This window comes from Python bivittatus, unplaced genomic scaffold (genome assembly GCF_059951505.1).
Source record: "Python bivittatus isolate LINGU-HERP-01145 unplaced genomic scaffold, Pbiv_v1 ctg000350_np1212, whole genome shotgun sequence".
Lineage (NCBI taxonomy): Eukaryota > Metazoa > Chordata > Lepidosauria > Squamata > Pythonidae > Python > Python bivittatus.
The window spans coordinates 1674366-1699183 of NW_028277074.1; the positions used below are offsets into that span (position 1 = coordinate 1674366).

The 24818-nt window shown below is 36.5% G+C and overlaps 1 protein-coding gene across 1 annotated transcript in view; it reads right to left on the reverse strand.

The window, feature by feature from the left end:
• Positions 1-302: 302 nt before the first annotated feature.
• MORC1 (MORC family CW-type zinc finger 1) overlaps positions 303-24818 on the reverse strand; it is a 46176-nt gene continuing 21660 nt past the window's right edge. Inside the window, 10 exon segments of the mRNA XM_088144443.1 lie at positions 303-871; positions 7891-7987; positions 11134-11202; positions 12917-13052; positions 13971-14076; positions 16229-16356; positions 19076-19233; positions 19487-19526; positions 19528-19599; positions 21380-21485. Of these exon segments, the coding sequence (XP_088000569.1) occupies positions 795-871; positions 7891-7987; positions 11134-11202; positions 12917-13052; positions 13971-14076; positions 16229-16356; positions 19076-19233; positions 19487-19526; positions 19528-19599; positions 21380-21485 (989 nt within the window). The 3' untranslated portion in view covers positions 303-794.

Genomic DNA, 24818 nt, shown 5'->3' on the forward strand with positions numbered 1-24818 from the left:
ATTGTGGTCTCATACAAACCTGTTAGCCTTTAAAGGGCCACAAGACCCTTTATTGAAACCTGGGTGACACACAGCTACTATATACTTTTACCACTGAGCTTAGGGTTCCTTATGTTCAGCTGAATTTATTGCAATTTTTACAACACTGCAATCCTTAAAACTGCACTTTGTAAACTAACATATTAAAGCAACAGTGAATTGCTTTTAAAAATCCATTTACACCAATCTGTTTTGTCACTGAAAACAGTAAAAAAAAAAAAAATCCTGAATTTCTATTCTTCTCCCAAAGGAGTTATGTGCAATAATTGGCACCTCTGGGAGCAATTAGCAGCTCAGGAGGATTTTTTTCTAGGAGGAAAATGAATAAACTCTTTATACTGCATTGTGACTGGCTGTATCATAGTGCAGTGATTCCCCATTTGTGTGACAGGTCCAGAATTGAGTGGGTAATGCAACACAGAGTTTAACGAAAAGTACAACTGTGCTCTTTCAAAAATGTGCTGTTCAAATTATCGTCTGTCTGAAAATATAACTCGTTTGATTGCCTACTCAGCAAAATACAAAGGTACAAACACACACACACCATATAAACTGTGACTCTTACAGTCCCCAGGAGAATCTTATATAGGATTTCTTCAATGCTGATTCCACAGAATATAACCATATTTTAAGTGGTCATCTTGGTGGTATGAAATTCAGCCTCAAAAAAATGACTTTGCTCTATTTACAAGGACACATACTGACTATATTTAGATGCCTTTATATACTTTATAAACTTGAGTCTTTATGACCACTCACTTGATGTGAGATGTTAATGTTTGAATCATCTTGGCTTTAGTGATGTTCTGAGAATTTTCAGTTGCGTGTGAAACTGCAACTCACCTCTCTCCCATAACACAGAGTTGATCTTTGTCTTTTGTAGCTTCTGTGGATACACTGAATAGAATTATCATAGAGATTATTTTAAATATTACATTATACCCAAAGTAAGCTGATAGATCCACATTTAATACCAAGCACTAAATCCCAATTTAAAAGATCAGATTGTGCTGGTTTAAATCATCTCTATTTAATACCCCAGACAGTTTCTGTCATTCAGTGAATACTGGGCCAGATAAACAAATAGTATGATTGGGCTTAAGTTCCTATATTTACATCAGTAGGATACTGATACTAAGAATGAGGCCGCAGTTTTATTTACATGTAGGGCCTCCACTGCGGCATGCTCTGTCTTTGTATATAAGATCCTCTTAAGTTCTGTAGAAGACACTGGTGCTTGGCAAAAATGAATGCAATTAAAAAAAGAGGCAACAGAAGGCAAAGTGGCTAAATACACTGATGACAGAACTTATAAGAACCCAAAGGAAGAATTACTGATGTCTAATCCTGGCAAAATGATGTCCATTGGGTAACAAAGACTTGGAGGTGACTGAGCAACAATAAAATAATTCCTGCAATGGCTCTCCTGGAGATATGGGAATGCTTGCCCATCTCTATCCTATTACTCCTCTCTCTTTTTTCAGGAGGAGGACATGATCAAATGTATACAGCAAACTTACTCGGAGGACATGTGAGCAATCATAGTATTCGTGCATGGCTTCTGAAGGGATTGCTTTATGAACATGCATGTGTCAGGCCTAGCCCAAGGAACTCCAAGAGACCATGTACATTCAGTCCAGCAATGTTTATTAGCTACAACCTCTAGCAAGAATCTTCCCAGACTGAAACCCCAGTTCCCAAGTAATGCCAGCCACAACATTGTGAATTCCTCAGGGAGGTGCCAGTCTCATCCTCTTATCTCTCCCTCGTGCCCCAGGAGATGAAAGAAAATGTTTTTCTCCCTGAGTCTGGCCTTCATAATTCCATTCCATCACAGCATGTTTAGATATGCTTTCAACTAATAAAACTGAAATTCAGTTTTAACTGCACTGAGCAGTAACATTAACATTCATCAAGACAGAGTATTGACATTTTTTAATAATTTAATTTGAATTATATACTGATTTATTATATGTTTAGTATCTAATTCTTAAGAATTAATCGTAATTCTAATTAATAACTAATCATAACTTTTCTTTGCACTACCATTTGCTTTGTGCAATCGGAAGTAACTTAGTAGAAAATTCTGCTTGAGTCCTTCCTTAAAATTCTGATCTAGTAGAATTAACATTTACTTAGATGGATGCTTTTCGGTGTTACATCTATATGACACTTTATATAATATTTATCAATGTTAAGCAAATTAATTATATTAAGCAATTTTATCACATATGATTAAATTAATGAATATCTTGATTTTACTCAGTCTTCCTTGTCATTAAAAATATTGCAATGTTATACAGAGTGCGTATTTCCTTTATTCATTAGTTTCATATCCTGCCTTTCCTCCAGGTCTTTAAAATGGCATACATTGCATTCCACTCTTTTTTTCCCCCCAAAAAACAATTAACTCTATGCAGTAGATTAGGCTGGGAGACGACCAGCCCAAAGCAATCCAGTGCATATCTATGGCTGAGTTGGACCTGGTTGGTGCTCCTCAGTCCTAGGCTAACATAACACAGTGCTAATAGCAGAAGTCAAGAATTTCTCTATCAAGTGTTCCAGTACACTCACCTTTCTGAGTTTGCTGAGAGCATATACTTTTTTTCAGAATTTCCATACTTGTTTAGACCAAGGAAACTGTCTGCTGTTTCTTCACACTGTTCCTGTTTTTCTTCACGTGGTTCAAACATTTAAGACAATAATAAACAATGTTATTAATCATGGATTTAACCAGATGGGCAGAATGAGAAAATGGGAGAATTTCCTGGAAGCTGGTGTTTTGAATAAAGGAGTGGGAAATGTAGTTATGTGGATTTAACCTATTACAATAATTTGAGCTTGGTCGTGGTTTCCAGTGGTTTGGAACATGAGAAATCTGACATGGATGACTACATTTTGACAGAGGTTCCATAATGCAACTACAGGATGTGAGAGTAGACATTTAAATATTATAGTATGAGAAGAGTCATTGTTGAGTTACTCCTGCAGGGCAGATATTTATAAAGACCCATACTGTAAACCAATGCTATTTGTGGTCTGGATGGGATAACAGAATTCTTTCAGAGATGTATTCCATTCCTGATCATTTAGTGTTTTCAGGCAGCAAGAAAGACTTTTCCTTCCATATTACCATGCAGCAATACTGTTTTTAAATGCAATGTATACCATATTAGAGCATGCCTATAATAGCACAAATATATTTTCACTATGGTTGCCATCTACAATACAGGCATAAATGGCTCCTCTGCAATTCATTCTGGTAAAGGACTTCTAATGACCACTGTGATGTTTTCATTATGTCCTGGTACTTTAACTCTTTTTGCCTTTTACCCAGATAGGCAGATATTACCAATGAAACAAAAAAGTGAAAAATTTCCCACTCCCAACTTCTGCAATCCTTCATCTCCCCCCACCCCCAACCTTAGGCACATTTGAGAGTTAAAGAACATATGCAGGTAGAGATTGCTAGCTTTAATCCACATGCAAGAAATATAAAATTACTGTTTTGTACAAAATACTGATTAATATTACCTTTTTGCATTAGAAAAAGTCCTCCAAACATTTCATCCTTTGGCAGATGATATAACCTGCAGTGAAACACTTTGATTATAAAGAAGTAGCAGGCAACTCCTAGGCACTGCAAAAGCCACTAAATAATAAAAACTTATTATTCACACACCTTGACTTTTCTTTTTATTATTCGCAAGCTTTAATTTTTGTTATGGAGGAATATGTATAAATTCCTTATCTAGTGTGTACCTTTACTTTCAAGATACTCTCTTGGGAATTATTATAGGTATTATATTATAAATAACTGTTACTTGCTCAGTTTGTAAAAAGAAGTCAGAGGTGAGATATTTGCTATGCTACAATAATGTGGGTTCCTGCCCACCCCCCACCTTGCAAGGAACTTTTCTGTTCCCAGGCCATCATTAATAATATTTCAAAGAAAATGAATTCTTCTCCTAATTTGATGCTGGCCAATAAATAACTGTAACTATTTCTTCAAATAGCTAGAAAATGTTTCCTGGGTGTATTATACGCAGAAAAACAACAAAGATTTTCTATCACATTTACATTTCAAATGGAGTCTTTGGGAATGCTAACAAAATTTATTTTAATCTCTGGTTATTACGCCTTTTATGATCTAAATGATTCTTAAGTTATTCTAAAATGTTTGTTTTACATTATGTTCTGGAAGCTTTTCTTTTGTATAATGCTACTTCTCATAATCAGTCTCCAAAGTGACTGTAAAAGGATATATTCAAATGTTAATACTTTTTTTTTTCAGTTAGACTACTTACTAGTTAGAATAAGTGCAGTAACATAATTAACTGACAATGGTTAATTCCTTTAAGCATGCGCTAATTACACCAGCATAATCATTTAGGGACTGCCTTTTTCTTCATTAGAGACAGAGTATACAGTATTTCTGACAAGCCAAACAGTCAAGACAGATGAGTCACAAGTAATAAAAACAAAGAGCATTTCAAAGCAGAGTGCTAGAGAGCTGGATGCACCCAGCTGAGTAACTTTATGCTACATTATCTGCAATGAAAACTGTTTTTGTTACCAGGGTATAATAAAGACAGACAAGTGCATGGCATGTTTACTTTCAAGTAAGTTAGATGAAACTTTTAGTAACAGTAATCACAACAAGAGTGTCACAGCAATTGGCAGCACCTAGCAAGTCATGGCTGATCTCTTGTCCCTCCCCAGAAGCAGGGTGGGATCTTGTTGGACCTTGTTAGTTCTCTAGTGTGAGACCAAAAGGAAATTCCAGTGTTACAGGCCACTCTGGGGAGTAAACAACAAACATCTCAGAGGAAGGCAACAGTAAACAGTTTCTGTATATAAGAAATCTATATGGGTAGGTCCATAGTTACCAGAATCAAGCTCAATTTGAGAGAGTCTCTATTTATTTGTCAGTCAAAGTTTATTTCAGTCAAAAACCAGTACAGGTAGTCCTCGCTTAATGACCACAATAGGGCCTGGAAAATTGGTCATTAAGCAGGGTGATAGTTAAGTGAGTCACACATGACGGGACCCAATTTTATGATCTTTTTTATGATAGTCGTAAAGCAAATCACTGTGGTCATTAAGCAAATCACATGGTCATGAACTGCAGTAGCACACCAGCTTCCCCCCCAAAAGTTGCAAATTGAGATCATGGGACTGCAGGATGCTGCAACTGGTTGTAAATATGAGACAATTGCCAAGTGCCCGAATTGCAATCACATGACTGTGGGGGTGGTGTAATGGTTTGCAATGGTCATAAGTGTGAGTACAGGTCATAAAGCACTTTTTCTGAGGCCATCATAACTTCAAACTGTCATTAAACAAACAGTTGTTAAGCGAGGACTACCTGTATAGAACAGAACAATTAAACTGTTTAAAAGTAAAAGAGGAGGGCCAAATATAAAGCACAAGCTAAAGGAATAATACAGAATAATCAAACACTTGATTAACCAACTCAAGCCAAGAAAAGCACCAGGAAATGACCTTTTAAGTGCTGAAATTATTCACAACAACCCAGAGTGGTGGATTCCTGTCTTAGCCTCTCTGTTCTCTGCTACTGATCGCTTTAAAACAATTCTGCTGCATTCTTGCCCCATCATTATTCAATCTTAAAATAAATTCCCCAGTGGCCTGTCAGAACACTCCTGATTTTTTCCTACCAAAGTTAGTACGCAGACATATCCCAATGCTACTTTATTCAGATGATGCAGTCCTTCTGTCCCAGACCCCAATTGGCTTAAACATGCACTAAGATCATATGCCACCCATTGCACAGATGATGAATTAACAATACATTATGAAAAAACAAAATAAAATGCATTTGCTTAATGCCCCAAAATCCACAGGTGACAATTAAATGGACACAAAATCAAAGTTTTTAGATACCTTGGAATTGTCTTTCAACCTTTAGATGGGAGAAATGCACATCTGGATTATATAGCTCAGAAGGCCCAAAGATCAGTCTCAGCAATTGAAACTTTTTACAGAAGAGATGCCTTTTTAAAATTCCAGCTACCTTAAGATATTTGCAGCCAAAGTATGTGCCCAGCTTTTGTACAGAGCACAGCTTGGCCCTTATGATAATTGTTCAAAATTAGAAATTGCGCAATCCAAATTCTTAAGAAATATCCTCTAAGTACCATGCTGTGTCTCTAATGTTACTCTCCGCTGTGAAACAGGATCAATTACGATTGAGTAAAAAATCTGACTAATCTTCAAGTGTTGGCTGAAGCGATTTTTTTTCCCTACAGGATTGATCTTCCTGACAATTTTAGTGCCCTGGGGAAGCGATACCTCCTTGATAAATTGCACTTTTATGGCTTCTCACAAGAGGCTCTCCTTCCTTTGGGATAGCCAGAAGGAATTCTAACACATCAAGCTTTGGATGTGGAAAGACAACAACATTCTCTACTGCTGATGTTTTCCTGAGCAGCCAGTCTTATATGTTCAGACCAGTGAGATACTTAAAGCATCTTATAATATCCAAGCTGAGAAGGGCCTGAGAAGGGTTCGATTCAATCTCTCCCTTCAGCTATTTTAGAAGGCAGATACAAAAAATTCTATATTCTGTTTGACTATGTCCATGTGATACAGGTGCTGCAGAATATCTTGCCTATATTTTACTGTACTGCTGTTTTTATATAGATGTTAGAATCTGTTTATTTCCCCTACCTGGTAAAATACTCAAGTCATTTTGATACTTTCTATGTATGACTCTCCTTTCTGATCAAAGGGACTCTACCTCCCTGGATGTTGCCAAATTCTGCTATGCTTGCAAGCAAGATAAAATCCAAGCTGGCTAATCCCCATCCCTCAATATAGTAATACTGTGGCTAACTTTTTGACAACACTAAAGATGGATGGATGGATGGATGGATGGATGGATGGATGGATGGATGGATGGATGGTTATATGTTATTTTATTTTAACTTACCTTTATCTTAGAATTTTAGTTCTATGTCTTAGTTTTAGATAAACAGTACACTCAATATAAGAGAATATATGTAACTTAGGGTTGAATTGTGCAGTCCTTGGTGCTCTCTGAGCTTGGTTGTTTGCTTGCAGATGTTTCAATACCAATCAAACAGAAAACAATACCCTAATCAAGGAACTGCCAAGGAGAAAACCACATCCCACCAAAACTGGCAGGGCAAGTTCCTGTATATAAACAGGGAGCAAACCCCACACTCAGTTGCCCTGATTATGTTACCTAGTCAGGTAATGAAATGTCTGCAAATAACCAAGCTCAGAGAGCATCAAGGACTCTACAAATAACACTCTGTTTCTTAGTTCTAGAGACACAATTTACACTGGTAATAATAGTGATAATATTCTCTATTATTCCTTAACTTCTGTTTTATAGTCAGTCCTCTTTTACTTTTAAACAATTAGTTAATTGTTTTGCTCTATACTTGTTTTTGATTGAAATAAACTTTGACTGACTGAAATTATATTTATTTGATTATTCAAGAAGTCTGATAATAGAGTATATAGATTTCAGTGCAGATTATAAGTACAGAGACTGATTTGTTTGAACCTGGATCTACCCAGAGCATGTACTGTATCGGTGAATGAGGAAATCTCATTTTAGGATTTAAGAAGAAAAAAGCCCAGAAAATAAACATGAAATGCTCTTCTACTCAGAAGATTCCCTCCCCACTTTTGTTTAGCCAGGCTTAATTTAGCTATCAGAATCAATAAAAAGGTTTGCTTAAATCCTCAAACACCCTCTTGGCTTTTGAAAATGGCTCCCATCCAGCCCTTGGAGAAAATCTAAATGTAATTATATGGGGGCAGAACCAGGAAAAGGAAAAACAAAGCAAAACAAACAGGCTCCTACATAAATGATTTTTGGCTCATTATCTGATTCAATTTTGAATTCAAGTTCTTCATAATATAGCTTTTCAATATGTACTGAAGGTAGCATCTGCATCAGAATTATTTAACAATAATTAATCATAGTGCAAAAAAAATTAAAGGCTTATCATAATATAAGAACTGCCTTGTCCAAGTTATTTACTAATTGAAATCAGTTATATACCTAAATAAACAACTTCAACATTTAAACAAAGCTTTTCTATGCTAATCTTTTGCACATATGCCCTGAACTGTAGCCACATTTCTTTCACATTCCTGGTTCTATTTTTGTTAATGGCCTTGCTTGATTTAAAATTTAAAAGTTTGTAATGTATTTTGTAAATGATGAGATAACCCAACAAAAGTCTGTTCTCAGTATGAGCTTTTAATTTACCAACACCACCTCTCACCCCAGGCTTCTTATGGTCAATACAGTTGTTTTTCCATTTTTAAAAATGTAAACAGTGCAATGGGGTAGCACAAAAACTGTCTGAACAAATGATACCTGCTGAAACCTAATAATTTCCAGATATGGGGCACAGAAATTCCCATCATTCCCTGCCAGCATGGCCACAAGGAATCATACAAATTGAAAGTCAATGAATCAGAATGGCACAAAGATTAAGATTGTTGTTTACTACTTGTTACCAAAATAGGGTAGATGTATATTTGCAACTGTATAATGCATAGTATGAAATAGGCTGTCCAATATAAGAAGCAGCAAAGATAGTCCACGGGTGGTATGGAAAGCAAGGGGAGAAGGAAGGAGAAATGGAGGAGGGAGGAGTGAAGAAAGGAAGAACAAGGATACAATTTATCCAACTGCCAGTCTTTGAATACCTATGTGGAAGGAAGGATGTGCAGCATCTGAAATGTCTGTACTCTCCCCTATCCCTGATTCTCCATAAACCACCCCCCACTTTACCAATCTGAAGTTTACAAATCTTATTTTAAAATACTGCTTATTGAAATAAGCTGTGTTAGAACTATGTTGCATATTTTTGGCACTCATGATTAACCACCACTACTGAATTCATTAAAAATCATTAAAAAAAAACCCACTGTAAATGAAATATAAACATTGCTTCATGTATGCAGATAATATACTGTAGCTGTACACTTGGTACATGAATACCTATTATACTGGACACAGAATGTGAATTAATTGCACTGAAAAAGCATGAGATGCATTATTAGATATGTGATGCCTACCATATAAGTATATAAAGAAATGCATGTGTATATAAGTATGTATAAATAGGCATGCATCTCAAGAATTGATTCACCCTAACATTCCTTCTCCCTGTTACTTGTCTTACACCCTGTGGATTAGTCTGTTATTTCCCAAACGTTTTTTAATAGTGATTTTATTAAAAATTACAATTAAAAAGACAAAAAGTAACACAAACTAAAAAAAAAAGAAAATACTAAAAAGAAATAATAGAAAGCATAGAAAAGAAAAGAAAATAGGAAAGAAAAATAGAAAAGAAAAAAATAAATAATACGGTAAAGAAAAATAAGGGTTCTTTACAATGTTATTTCCCAAACTTTTGACTACAACAAAATTAAAATGTTATCTCTCCATAACATTCAGGTTGTATTTTTCCAATGTGAAAAATAATGTTTGCTTCTCACTCAAGAAAGTTCTAAAAACCAGGGATGGTTTTAGCACAGAAAAATGTAAACAATTACAGCTTCTGATTTACACATTCATTTAAGCAGCATATTTAACAGAATCACATAATGCAACTAAAAACTGGCGTTTGTATTAGAATAAAAATTATTAAGCATATATTGACAATTGTCAGGCTGATTCTTTTCAGCATTCTGAAATATACTGTACCTTTGGCATACCAAGATCTTTTCTGTCCTCCAGTGCAGAAAAAAAATATTTCTCATCTTGATAAAAATACTGCCTCCTTTGAGAGCAAGCTGTTTGCTTTGCCAGTGCTTGCTTTCGATAATTTGATTGTTGCATGTATCTTTTATTTGTATTTTTCGCAGCCCGGAGTCTGCAGGCTTGAGATGAATCTTTATATTGTCTTCCTCCGGCAGGCAATTTTCTAGACATTTATTTTTTTGAAACAGAAAAAACAACAATCCAACATCACCTTTGAGCCTGGATATGGATATTTTCCCCCCAAACTCCTAATCCTATCAGCTCCTTAGTTTGATTCTTGAGAAAAGAATGAACTTAAAATTACTTCATAGTCTTAGAAACTATCCTAAAGATCATATCTTGCTGGATTATTTAATGTACTGAACAGCCTTAGATTCTATGCTGCTACAGCAATATATACTGGTTATATTTGCATAGGATGAATATAATTATTTCTTTTTTTCTATTGGATAATTGCTTGGCTAAGTAGAAATTAGAAACTTGGTCTTTAACAAACTGTGGTCTGTGTTTTGTTTGAATTACAAACCAGGATTGCAAAATGGAATTTATTCTTGATTTATAAATCTCAACTTTGTACTTCTGAAAAACTAGGTTTTCTAGTGATAATGGATGATTCTTCTCTTGTGCTTGTGGTTGATGCAGTTTTAGTTAATTAAGGAAATACATACTTCCCCAGAAGGAAAAAGAGGAAACATTATTATAAAGTTCCTTAAATATGTAGATTAGACCTTGTGTCTTCATATGTATATTTGCTTATATAAATGAAGGTATCAGGTTGTATTGACAATAGAAGAGAGTATGTATTTCTAGCTCAGGGTTGAACTGAGTTCTTGGTGCTCTCTGAGCTTAGTTGTTTGCTTGTTCAGAGCACCAAGCACTATACTGACAATATTTTTGAATCTTAATTTCTTTTCTATAGCATGTTTTGTAATTATTTCTTTTATCAACCCTGCAATATTTGATTAGGAAATACTGAAATAGATTTATCAAATGGCCTATAACACGAATAATGATGTATTTTGTACATTCTAATGCTTGTTTTTGTTTACATTTCTACATTTTTTTCATTCTGAGTATGTTTCTCATTATGCAGCTAAAAAGTAAAGTTTAGATCTCCATTCTTTGTTATGGCTACTCTGTTAAGCTGCTTGCCCCTCCCCCCACTTAAAATTTTAAAAAGCATAGGAATGTATTTCCATACAAGGCTGAAACTATGCATTTGGTTCAGTCCTAAAGCTTATCTCTGATTTCCACTGATTCTAAAAATACACATTCCCAAGAAAGTTATACATTGGATTGCAGTCCAAATTACTCACATCCTTAGCAGGAGTTTTGCTGTCATCTGTATGCTTAGCAAATCCATGTGGCTGAATCAAACAAAGTTGCTGTAAAAAAATTACTCAAAAGTAAGATATCTGTTTTTACTTGTTATTCTCATAAATAATAATGTTATTTTGAATGGGGAAACTCAGGGAAAAAAAACCCTTACTATTGCCACCTTGAACACTTACTATGTAGAAAGGCAGAATATAAATCAATCTATCAATTAATATACATGGGATGGGGAGAAAATTACATCCCTAGATAATAGAGAGAAAAATCCCCCATCTCAGTGCAGATAGATACAGAATTTTGAATGAAATTACAGTAGATGTGTTAGTGGTCTTGTGATTGCCACTGAAGTACTTAAGTAATTTTCTTAAATTACAGATCCTTAAGAAGGCTTTGCACATAGAAAATCCCTGGTCTCTTTTGCTAAAACTTCTGTGGTCACATCTTCGCTTACACAAGGGATGGGAATCCTTTTTCTGACTGGGGAGGTTAAAGAACAGAGCTGTGATATCATGATATCAAAAGGGAAGGCATGCCTACTGTTTCAATTTTTTTGGTATTTTTTAAGTTGTAGGGAAGACTTACCCTCCCATTTTACTTCCTATTCACAGGAAAGGGAAGATAAGAGATATTGGCAAAATTTAGCAGTGGGATATTGGGGGCTTTCAAGGTTTACAGTAAGTGTCTGAAGGTTTGGGGCACAGGTTCCCCAACTGCTACATATTTATATAGTCCTTTATCAATTACAGTAGGAATCATTAAGATGGTTGGATCAATGTCCTGACTTTATAGCATAATGGGCTCCTATGTGCCCATTGAGGCAAAGATTGCAGTTCTAGAACAATTTTTGTCTTTTCTATGCATTTAATGTGGTCATCTTATGTGTTTGACTACCTTGAAGAAAAGAAGTGAATTAAACTTCTTGTAAATCAATCTGACTGTTCCATCTAATCCAGGAAAGGGCATCATTATTCTCTGACTCCATTCTTTCCCTTTATTCAAAATTTCATCAACTTATCTTCCTAAAATTTGCCACAGATCTTCTTCATCCTATAATCTATTTAACTGCAAATTCTGAGACATTTTGTTGAGTCTTGAAACAAAAACATTATAGGCATTTTTAATAAAATCATAATTTATAGCAGCAAATCCCTCTACTGTATTGATTTCTATCAAATTTGCTATACTTCATTTAACAGTAGTGATATAGCAGTCCACATAACTTCTGTCCCATTCTAATAAAAACTGAAAAAGCAGTAGACATTTACAAAAGTACCTATATTAAAAGCATACAGCTCAACACCCTCTCCTACCTCTCCTCCTCCTCCTCTTTCATTTTAATGAAAGGTGGTCCATTTCATCTACCTATAAGGCTTTAATTTTGTGGAAATTTGTATCCTATGAGAGACAGAAATACAGACAGACATATATTTACATTTCCTCATCCTAGATAATGGGAAGAGAAGGCAGAGTATGTTTCTTCTGATTCATTTTTGGACCAAAAAATCAGGCTGTGAAGTAGATTAGATAATTCTTACATGATCTTGGTAAATAATCCTCTTCAACAGTTTGCTATATTTGGGATCCCATCTCTGTTTTGTTTTCAAAATCACCACCCTCTAAAATACCCTCCAAAATAAATTTAATTATTCAAAGTTTAAGTAGGATCCTGTATGATTTAATGAAAAGTGAGAACTATTCAATTCTATCCAGATAAATTCTAGGTCAAAACATATTCATCTCTATGATAATTGCATAACAGCTCACCCGAGAATGCAGATTTTCCAGTTTCCTTTTATGTTTCTGAATGGAATCAATCAGTAACTTTTCTTTGTCATTCAAACAGTGAGTTGGGTTGAAGGTGTCCAGAGGGACAAAGGGCAAATTCTCTGGTACATTGCATCTACCAAATTATATTGATGATTGCAAGAAAAATACATTATTTAAAGAAATAATTATGGTCTCTTCTTTATGTTTTGTCAGGGGCCTACTGATTCTGGAAATAACTTGGACACTGAAAGCAGCATGGCTTTGCACATGCTTTCATGCTACTCATGACAAAAGGCTAAACCCACAGCCATTGAACACGTGCATTTGTCTCTGGCTAATGTTTTTTACATGTGGGTGTATTAAGTACCTCAAAACAAACAAATGAAAACACAAGCCCAATATGTATATTGCATGTAAAATGTTTGCATAAGTGGTACTAATATTATGTCATCCTGGTCTAGTGTTCCATGAGCTATGTACAGTATGTAGTGCTTACATCTTAATGTTGTCTTCCCATCATTTCTAAATCTTTTGCTACTAGGGCTGCTGAGGACATGCTCTGGTATTGCTATGGTTTGGACAAATATTGCTCCAAATATTTTGCCCTACCTCTTATGGTGATATTTAGACATTCAACCTAGAATATTTATTCCATGAAGGTAACTATTTCACTAATTACATAGAAGAACAGAAGTTTCTTTGAACCCTAGATCCTCAACAATTGTTATAGCTAATGTTTAAAATAGTAATATTCTTTTATCAAAATGACTTGAGGGCATGTTTTAAGTAGTTTGCTCTTTATATACTGATGCTGACTTTAAGAACATGTTTATGAATATATTAACATATTAAATATAGACTTATATATCAGTGTATTATAAACTACTTGTAAATGAAACAATCTTGAGAGGCAAAAAAATATAGTTGATATGAATATAAAAGAATTACCACCCTGATGTCTTATTAGGATCATCTACACTTATTGGAACAGTGTAGAGGAAGGGAACTCTGCTGGTACTGAAAGGGTATAGATTTACTGTAATATCACTACTTATTTTCTAGAGGGTTAGGACTTCTTCCACAATTCCAGATGTCATGATGACCTTCATTATTTATATCAGTATCAAGTGACAAGAGTCTCCATTTGAGGCAAACATCTAATGAATTAACATAATTAATTTGAAATTAATTATGTCATAATAAACTAGATTTTACCTGGGACATTAGCTGATTACCTCTATCATTTACAATTATCAGGAACTTGATATGTAGATCACAAATCAGAAAATATTACTTGAGCTACAGATTTTTCCTTCAGAATAATACTATTATGGTCTGAAATTAACTTATCAAACATTTGAGCACATAAAGTAGTTTCCTTCAAGTTGAACTCAACTCCTGGTCATCCCATCTATGTAGTTTCCCTGGAGACCGTATGGAAGCAGTTTGCCATTGCCTTCCCCGGGAAGGGTATTTTTCCCTGACTAGCTTCGGCCTGGGATTTCCTCATGGTCTCCCATCCAAGCATTAATCAGTACTAACCTAGGCTGACTAAGTACTGTCACAATATTCAGTGCTACTGAGAGCTGAAATACATATTTAAAGGGCACATTCCCAGATCTGTGGACTTCACTTAGTCTTTGAATAGCATCCCATGGGCTACATTCCAAAAAGTCAGTGGGGATAGGACTAAAACAAGTGACTACAGCCAGGACAAAAACTGCATTTAATTTAAATTTAGATTTTATTAAAAGTAGATTAACTATATATATTTAATATAATTACTTCCCATGTATTTACAGGTAGTTCTTAGCAACCACAATTGGGACCGATAACTCTGTCAGTAAGTGATAGGATCACTAAGTCATACAGTCGCTAAACAAAACATCACATGACCATGATGGACTTACAATATCACTTCCTATTTGGTTGTTAGGCAAGATATCATGTGACCACAACTTGCGATTTTACTCCCAGCTTTTCCACTGACTCTGCTTGTCTGAAGACAGTTGTGCAGCATGCAAATGGCAATCATGTGACCATGGGACGCTGCAACCATCATAAATGCCCACTGGTTGCAAAGTGCCTGAATGTTGATCACATGACCAGAGGATACTGCAATGCTTCTAAATGAGAGGAGTGATCGTCAAGTTACTTTTTCATTGCTGTCATAACTTCAAATGTTCACTAAATAGGGCAGTCATTAAGTAAGGTCTACCTATAATGATTTTCCCCTTCAACAGCCTTAAACATTATAATCTAGAACTTTTGTTGTGAATCTCTGGGGGCTGTAGCCAAGGTATGTACAAGGGATACATATAATTCTCAGTCCTCACCATGTAAAACTCTGTGATACATATGATTTACCTCATGCTACTCCACTTCTGATTTCTCTTTATTAAAGTATAGCAAGATAGTGACCATATCTGTATTGTGCCCATCACATTCAAGAAAGGGAGGATAATCCTTTCCCACAACACAATTTCTTGGAAAAATTCACATCCCTAGCCAATTAAACCCACACACACATACACCCCATGGAGCCTAGGGATGTCTATACATTTTTTCCCACAAGGGAGGGTAGAATGATTAAGTTCCCTCAACCTGTAGATGGTAGACCTCATCTAGATTGGGCAACCACATGCCTGTACTTTAGCAAAGAAAAATCAGAAGGGTGGCAGCAGAACATACATTTTATAAAGTGCTCTTTATATAGACTTCAGGTAGGAAAATGGGTATTAGAGAAATGGGTATTAGAGAAATCTTAAACTGTATTTTGAAAAAATGGTAGGCTGGACCAGGGCCTGTCAAAAGAGATCAAACCTTTAAAAAAAGTCTTTGTGAGCTCAGTTTGTTTGTCTCTCTTCCATCTCAACATCTCCAGGGATGCCACCGCATGAAGAGATTAAAAAAAATTTTTTTAAAGGTTTTCTATCTGAACCCATCTCAACAAATAGTTGGCAACTTTCCTATAATCCTTTTTATTTTACAGTGAGGCCAACAAAGACATTTGTTATATGCTGCTAACCTTTACAATAAAACATGAAGGAAATCTTTTACATTTACTGTCCAATAGTCTGCTTTTAAAGGCAGCAAAAAATGAAACAAAGGAAGTGTTTATAAGAGGACCTTTTCAATGAAGAAGGAAGTGAAAAACACAGCTGTGTGCATCATCTGTGAAGAAGAGAGCTCAAACTCTCTTCTTTGAAGTCACAGGGGGGGAAAAAAAGGCTTTTTTAAAACATGCGGCTGAATTCTATCTTTATTCCTTTTTTTCTCCTTTTAAACTGCCCAGCTGTAGAAACTCACCACACTGCACAACGTCAAGAATTTCTGCTGCTCGTCTTCTCTTGTACTGAACTGTCTCAGAAGGTCTTTCATACCATTCATCACTCAGATATCCAAAATCATTCCGGAACAGCATTTCTCCTTCTGACCTTGGAAAACAAATAGTTGGAATATTACATTACATATCACAGTGAAACAACAATAATAATCTCTACCGGGTCAATTTGGGCTGGAGAACTATGAAGAGTGCTGGGTCATGGTCCAGAACATATCTAGGCCCTGGGCAACAAGCAGTTTCTCCCAAAGCTAGCAGTGTAAAGGGAAACTGGAAACTTGAATAGAACTGATGTTGGTAATTTTGTGTTTCTTAAGGACAACGTCTTATATTATTTAGACTGAAAACAGCTCTTCAAACTGTTTGGTTAAGCACTGTAAAAACGAATCAACCATTTTCAAGCATATTTCTTTTGCAATTTCCAGCTTGATGTCACTTATTCTAAACTCTCTTGCACAATGTACAAAGTGGCCACAATCCATCTGCATTTTATTAATTTCATATATGTATCCCAGCTTTCTCTGAAGGCTCAAGATGGAATAACTGGGGGTCTCCCCTAATTGCATGTTCACAACAATAATCCTGGCGCTCAAGTGAACTTCGTGGTTAAGTGTAAACTTGGATTTCTCCAGTCCAAATCTCACAACTTAACCACTACACTACACTGCTTCTAGGTGAACGGTGAGAATGAATTCACTAACACCATCTCCTTATGTCACCCTCCATGCTGTACTGCAGAGTCTCTTCTATTCTGATTGTTCAGGATCCTCAATGGCTTGGATAGCCTCAATGGATAGAAGAGACTTTCCACTACAGACAGTCCCTCTTTGTACATGGTGATTTATGCAAAGGAAGCCAGTAAGTGTACTTGTTCCTAGTCCCTCTGTAGTAGACTATTACCAGTTTATATATTTCCCAAATACAGTTTAAACAATCAGCAGCACATGGACTTTAAGGTAACATAACTAACAGTGATAATCTGTATCTCTATCAGTCTCTATGTTTATATCTATCTCTATCTCTATATCCATTTTAAGTTAAGTTGATAGGAGACATCTATGAACATTTGGAATGAAAAAAAATCAGGGACCTGATGGAATATCTGCTTACTTTAAGAGAATTAATGGTAGCTGAATTTATACGACAAGCAAAAAAAAAAAAGGGGGGGAGGGGGGGGTTGTGCCTTCAAGTCAGTTTTGATTCCTAATGATGGCCTGGATAAGTCTGTGCAGTTTTCTTGGCAGCATTTTCGGAAGTGGTTTTCCACTACCTTTTCCTAGGGATGACTATTCCAAGGTCACCCAGCTGGCTTTATGCCTAAGACAGGAGTAGTACTCACAGCCTCCCAGTTTCTAGCTTTGTGCCTTAAACCACTACATCAAATTGGCTCTATCTCTCTCAAAAAAAGTACTAATTCTATTTTTAGCCTCACTTCTTTATCCCACAGTACATTGTTCATCCTATACTGTAGTTCCTGGGCATTACTGAGAAAATGGGCATTCAAATCCTGGCGGAGTTACGTCTTGCCAGAAAAGGAACAGTAATGCTTGCCCAGTATTATAGGAAACAACTAGGACAGAGTGCATTGGTGAAGTGCAGCACTGGGAGGGGGCGGGCTGTTAAAACAGGCAAGGTGGTGGTACACCAGTGTAATCCAACCAGAGTAATCCAACCAGAGACCAAATTTAGTTTACTGCAATCCTTTGTTTGTGACCCACCTGTCTGAATATCTAGCAGCCACCAGACACTTCAAAGTTTTCTGAGTTTTCCACCTGCCTAGGATTGCATAACCATTTACATTTAAACATGAGAAAGGACCCCATCTGCTGCCATTCCTATTCTGCTTACAAATATCAATAGAATGGTTGTTTCCTCAAGTTACACTTTACTTATTTCTTCAATCTATAATACATAGAGGGGGATGAAGAAAGAAACAAGCTCAAGAAGCAACTCCTATTCTTGTCATAACCAATTGTGATGTTAACAGTTCAGGCAGCCTGATGGGAACAGTGGAGCCAAAGACTGCTGGCTATGGAGAAGCCAAAGATAGCTGATCTTTCAGAAGAAACAATGTTATTCCATCCCTGACCATTTTCCATAGCTGAGTAATATCAGCTCTGAACATTACTCATATATAATAATACTTGTAAAGATTTTGAGTATCTATGCTAGCCTGGATTAATTCTGTCTTTCAATATCCTTATGTGGAGTGTGGATATCTGGAAAGAACCCTAGATGTGAGCAACTTCTTAGTTGGTATTCCAATTAGTCAGAGTTTGTTCAGGCAAGTAGATCTACTCAGTTGTAGGTCCTTTTGCAGATAACTGAAATATGGAAGTCAGAGGGTCAGGGTAGCCCAAGAGCATAGCTCCCTTCCTTCATCAAATTGGATGAACCACTGGTGACCTCAATATGCTGTAAACTGTTTGCAGATGGGCTCACTATACAGGATCACTTATTTCTAATATTTCACAAAAATGTTCCATTACAGACCAGTAAGAATGGATACTAAAAAATAGATATTCCCTGTAGTCATTTATTATATTACATTACTGGTATATAACTAATTCAAGGAGATATCTGCATATGTGGAGTCCTTGGGGTTCTCTCAGCTTGCTTGTTTTCTTGCAAATGTTTCATTACTCCACTAGGTAACATCTTCAGTGCATCAATACGCATGGGGAAGTTAGGAGCATGACTGGTGTGCATGACCATGAGTCCCATTCATGCCCTGAAGTATTTCACTGAGGCATAGTGTCTTAATAGAACTACCATGAGGCTATGGTTGTGCAAATCATCTTATCAATGACTACTTACTTATTCCAATCTCTTTCCAGTACTGAATAAGGTATTTTTCCATTGATTTCAACAAGTGGCTGTATTCCTTAATGTTGGCGACAGTCTGCTTGTTGTGTGTGGGTTCCATAATGTCTAATGGCACATCTATAATCCCCACATCTCCAGCACCAAACTTCAGAGATGAAAACAGATGTTAAATATGAAAGAATGGATAATGATTTTAGATGTAAATTCTTTCATTTATATCAAATTTCAAAAATTATGACGTTAAAGATCAAACTCAGGTTTTTTTAAATCAATACTCTACAATTATTATTTATAATCAGAAATTTGAGTTTATAACCCATCCAATTAAATCAAACCAAGGTAAATAAAATCATTTTTAAGCAATCCAGAAAAGTTAAGAAAACTTACTATAGTCCTACATATTTCTGTGGTCCCAATTTCTCAAACATTCTGATCAAGCATGCCATTTTGACTTCTGTTTTGAATGTTAACTCCAAATGTTATGAATAGCTTTTTTTGTCTTCTCATATTTCTGAAGAGAAACAAAAGTTTTTTAAAAAACCCACTCTCTCTCCTTTTAATACACCCCCCATCCCCCTCACATACATACATACATATATAAATAAATCAGTGGCAGAGAACCTGGCTTGGCCCAGGAGTCCCTTGACTGGAAGCACTGGAATTAAGAGTTGTGAAGCCATAGCATTTTGGATTAACTGGTATACTAGTTCTCTACCATCTACAAAGACTTCTGAACCTCAGTGTGCCACTGTACCAATTTGTTCACTGTAGGAATGGAGGAAAGCTGGGCACCGGGTGATGATGTTTAAGGAAATGCTGAACGGAGTATTTGAGGTGCATAGTTTTTAGGATAAATTCTGCTTGAGAATGAAATGTGGCGGATCCTATGACTCAATGGCAGGGGACAAAAACTGAAATTGGCTTCAGCAGACAGAATGTAGTGATCTTTGGGGAACTCTCCACGTTGGGCTGGAATGTGGATGTCAGATCTATTTCAGAGAACCATTTTACAACAGAGTCTTGAGAGTCTAAAACACAATTAGACTAATGAGAAGCATTTTGAATGGAAGGCCAATATAGATAATGGTCTGCTTCACTATATCTTGGGATGTGCACTGATCAGGACTATAAAAGTTGGTACTGAAAGGACCAAGGATCCAGTCTAGAAGAATGGGATAGTATGGAGCCAACAAAAATGGAGAGGGATGCTCTTCAGAAGCAGAATGAGCATTACAGTATGTGATCAACTATGATATTGGTGATTTTGATACAGCAGAATTAGAGAAAGCTGAAATGGGAAAGAATTTGAGACTGCTGAAAACAACAAGGAAAGAAACAGGGCCTTTATCTCTCTTTATTTCAGCTGTAGTTGGAATCGAGTGGGGCAGGCCCTTAGAAGGCTTTAAACTCTTAGTGGGTGATTTCCTCAGCATGGATAAAGGTGAAGCTGAGTCCTTAAAGTTCAATTTCCTGAAGAGATGAGGGAACCACAAGACAATTTGGAGAACATGGTATGAGGCCTGGAGGAAAATGAGGGAGCTATAACAACTTTGGAATCTGCCACCCTTAAAGCTTGATCTCAGAATGTGAGTCACAAATGAAAAGAACAACTGCAACAAGCCCGTTAATAAACAACTGGCATTTTGTGATACTTCACCAAAACAAAAAAATCAGTTTTATACCCATCATGGAAAAGTTTCCCACTTGTGAAATGGGAGTTTGAGGGCCATAAAGCTGAAAGCCAGATGCCTACAACAAGATGGCAAATGTCATGTGAATAATTTCATCTAAGGAGTTGAGGATAAGAAAATAAAAATTAAAAAGGAAAAAATAAGGCAATTCTGATAAAGCAGGTGCATGATATGCTCAAAGACAAATGTGTAATGCTGTGGTGGTCAAAAAGTAACTGAAGAGGTTCAGCAAGAGCCATATTTAGCTGATGTTGTATGTGTAATGATGGTGCTCCCACCAAACACTCTGTAAGCTAGAAGATTCCAAACAGGATTCTTCAAAAGACACACTACCCATATGTGTGAACTGCAGAAACTAATGTGAAGAAGTGGAGGCTATTTGTAACAGTACATTTGAACAATCATTGGTCTCAGATGTACTGCAATATCTGCAGAACTGTGAAAATATGACAAAACTATGACACCTGGTTTTGCCCTAGAACTGATTTGTACATTTTTACAACTATTGGTGATACAATGTAAGCTATTTTGGCTTATACTTCAATTTCTTCAGTTGCAACACCTTTTCAAAAAAGTAAATTATTATATGTCTTAACTTGCCTTTGTTTATCTTCCATTTTTTCTCTTACTCTCTTTTCTTCCTCCAGAGCATCTCGTAACACAACTTGCAAAAACTTTTTTCCCACAATATCAGAAAGGAAGAAAAAGTTATTTCATTGTGTATTTATTTTGAAGAACATTCTAAGGCTAAACGAGGAGTGGGAAACCTACGGCCTTCAGACCCTGATGGTACAATTCCTGCCTTTTTGGGTTGGGAGATATATTAAAACTAAAATGTAAACATTTTACATAAACAGAAGTAGACATATCATAATTTTTTAAAAAATGAAGATTCCCTCAAATTCTACCAGAAAACCCCCTTTTGCCCTTTTAGTTTCTTGCCCACAAAAAGGTTACCTGCCCTAGGCTAAAATAAATGACACATAGATTGCATTTTGTTCTACTTTAGTTTGTAAATTAAGGAACACACTGGAGAAGGACAATGTAATATTAAATTCATTCTTAGATGTTGTCCTTAAATTTGTAGAATGGAATCTATAAGTTAAATTGGAACCTCATTCTATTTTTTTCCCCAGCGTTTTGGAGGAAACACACAATGTACAGTCTATGACTCTCAATGAAGAACATTAGCAATTTATTAGGACTCAACAACTCTCTCTCACACTTACTTCACCCTTTTTTGTGGTACAAGGCAGGTGTCACAAAGTGACTGATGGTAATTTATGGCTAGGGATGCATGTGACTTTGAGAAGAACAATTGCTTGAGAGACCATGGAAGCTTTTTTGTTTGTTTGTTTTTATGTATAAGTATTTTACAGGAATTATGGAAAAAGCCAGAAGTATTTACAGCAATGTAAATTCTTTAAGTCTTTACTAAGACTGAAAGAATTTAAGTCTAAGCAACTCCTCTCTCTCTCTAATTTTTTTCTACTTCCCTCCCAAGCTACTGTATTTGCTAGCAACCATGGGCTCTGTTGCTTAGCTACCAATTCCTCCCCTTTTGCCTCCTCCCCCCTTCTCCCCCCCCCCACAGCTTTTGACCAGGAGAGAGAGAGAGAGATAAGAAGGGAATTGGCTGATTTACTTTGATGTGCGCTTTCTCCATCCTTTTTCAAATCTCAACAGCCTGTTGCCAGATACACTTCCTTCTGGGTCTTCTCCCCAGCCCTTTCTGTTCCCAATTACCTTGGGTTTGGGGAAAAGTGCATCCCTCTGTCTGCTTCTTCATTTCTCTTCTCCCAGAGAAGCCTTTGGCTGACATCTTCTCCCTCTGGGACCAGGAAATAGCAACTGCTCACTGCAGTGGCCCAGCACAATCACAGCAATGCCTTTCTCCAGCCACCAATTTCCCACAGTCACTCCAAAAGCACAGACTGCCTTGATGCCTCAGAGTGGCACAGATTCAAATGTAGCAACGTGTCTTTCCATCTTTCTTCTCCCGCTCTCTCTCTGGCTCACACCAGCAGCATTTCCCTCAGAAACAGAGAAAGAGAGTCCCCCCTCTGGCCTTTAGACCCCAACCCCTAAATATGAAGCTTGGCCATTGAGAATGCTGGCTCCATTTGTCCCACAAATATCTTGGCTAGCAGCCAGAGCAGCTCATTTGCTCTCTGACAGCATGGCTGCCCTCCAAGGCCATATCTGAGTTTCTTCTCCAGGACCATTTCCTCCAGTAGAATCTGCCTATCCTACCCAATCTGGCTGGGAGAGGATGTTGCTAGTACCTACCCCTAAAGAGATCAGGAGGGTGGGAACCCTGAAAATGAGATTATCAGAGGCAGCCTCCTCACAAGGAACAACTTATCCTCTGAGGTTAGGCTGCCCCCACCCTTTTATCTTTCCTCTAAGAATCCTTTTATCATTTTAATTGAAGATGAAAGGGACTGTATTTGGCATTCCCTCATGTAAAACATGTCCTCTGCTAAGGAGCAATGGAACTTCCACTATTCTAAAATCATATTTCTAGTAGACTGACCATCAGAAAGGTTTATGAGATTCATCGGTTGTTAATTACCACAAGTATTTTACTGCTTTGACTTGGACTAAGACCTACTTATGTATAGCACCAGCACATTGGGGACACGGTACGTATATTTAGCTGGGGGCTTTGAATTATTAATGGCAGTCTTCGTTCTGTAAGCATAAAAATTCAGCACACTGTGGATTAGTAACAGGATTTTTCCTGAAGAATATAAGTAATGATTTGCACAGGTATATTTAGGCTTCAATTATCATGATGAAATCCAAAACAAAACCTGTTTTGTAAACATTGTTTAAAAAATAAATGAACCTAAAGCTAGGACAGCTTAGTAAAGACTTAAAGAATCCTTAGCAATAGGAAATAGGCAATTAACAAGATTTGAAAATCCTTCCTACTGTTTAAAGGTCATGCAAGGCAAAACTTTCAATAAACTGGCATTAACAATGTTAATGGCCTATATTTTTCAGCAATTAATTTATAAACCCAATCAGGAAGCAAGAATAAATGTGGTTTACATTGATGCTCTACAATGTCAACTGTGGGCTAATAAAAGCTGTGTGCTGTATGAATTAACAGCTTTGACCATATTTCACTGGGAACTTGTTTTGCCCAAGGCCTTTAAACTAAATGGAAACTGTGTTAGAGATTATAGGGCATGGATTAAGAAGTAATCTAACTCCTGCCACATTTTGCAAGTTAGTTGCAAGAATACTGACCAGCAGTATGAATCCCTTCAATTGGATGGGTATAGTTAAAAAAAAAAAATACTAGTATATGCTATGTTTCTAGATTTCCTCCCCCCCCCCCCAACTTTCTATTCAAACTGCTGGCTTCACAGATTGTGTATCAGGCATAATAGAGAAATGTGTTCAGTATGCATCAGCTTTGGCTAATAAACTAGCTGTGTATTACTTGGAATAGAGGGACCTGCTCCAGTGATACACATACAATTCTTCCAAAGCTGGGTTACTGCAACATGTTCCTTGGGCACAGAACTTGCAGCTGGCCTAAACATGGCAGACTACATGGTGAATAAAACTCCTCAGAGATGACTAGCTACCCTGAATAGTGGTTATTTCTCAAGCCCAAATCAAAATAGTAACTTCGGTGTACATTTCCTTACATGATTTAATTATTTGCAGAGCCTAATCCTATACAGTCTGCCCCACACCCTCAAGTCTTCAACAGAATACCTTTTGTACACCTCATGCCCCGAATGCTGATAGTACATTCTGTTTTCTTCCAGGATAGAGCCTTCACTGGTGAATGTAAGATCTCCTTATAACCACTTTAGTTTATCCAGGCCTTTTTGAGTTTTTAGAAGGTTAGAGTTTTATGCATGATTATTTATTTATGTGGTCAGCTACCCGAAGCCATTTGGGAATCAGCAGCATATACATTTGTAAATTAGTAAAACATAAGTATAAAATTAAAAAAAAGTTAAATTATCACATTATACCTTTTTGATTGAAAGTCAAACTTTGAAATTCATTCTCT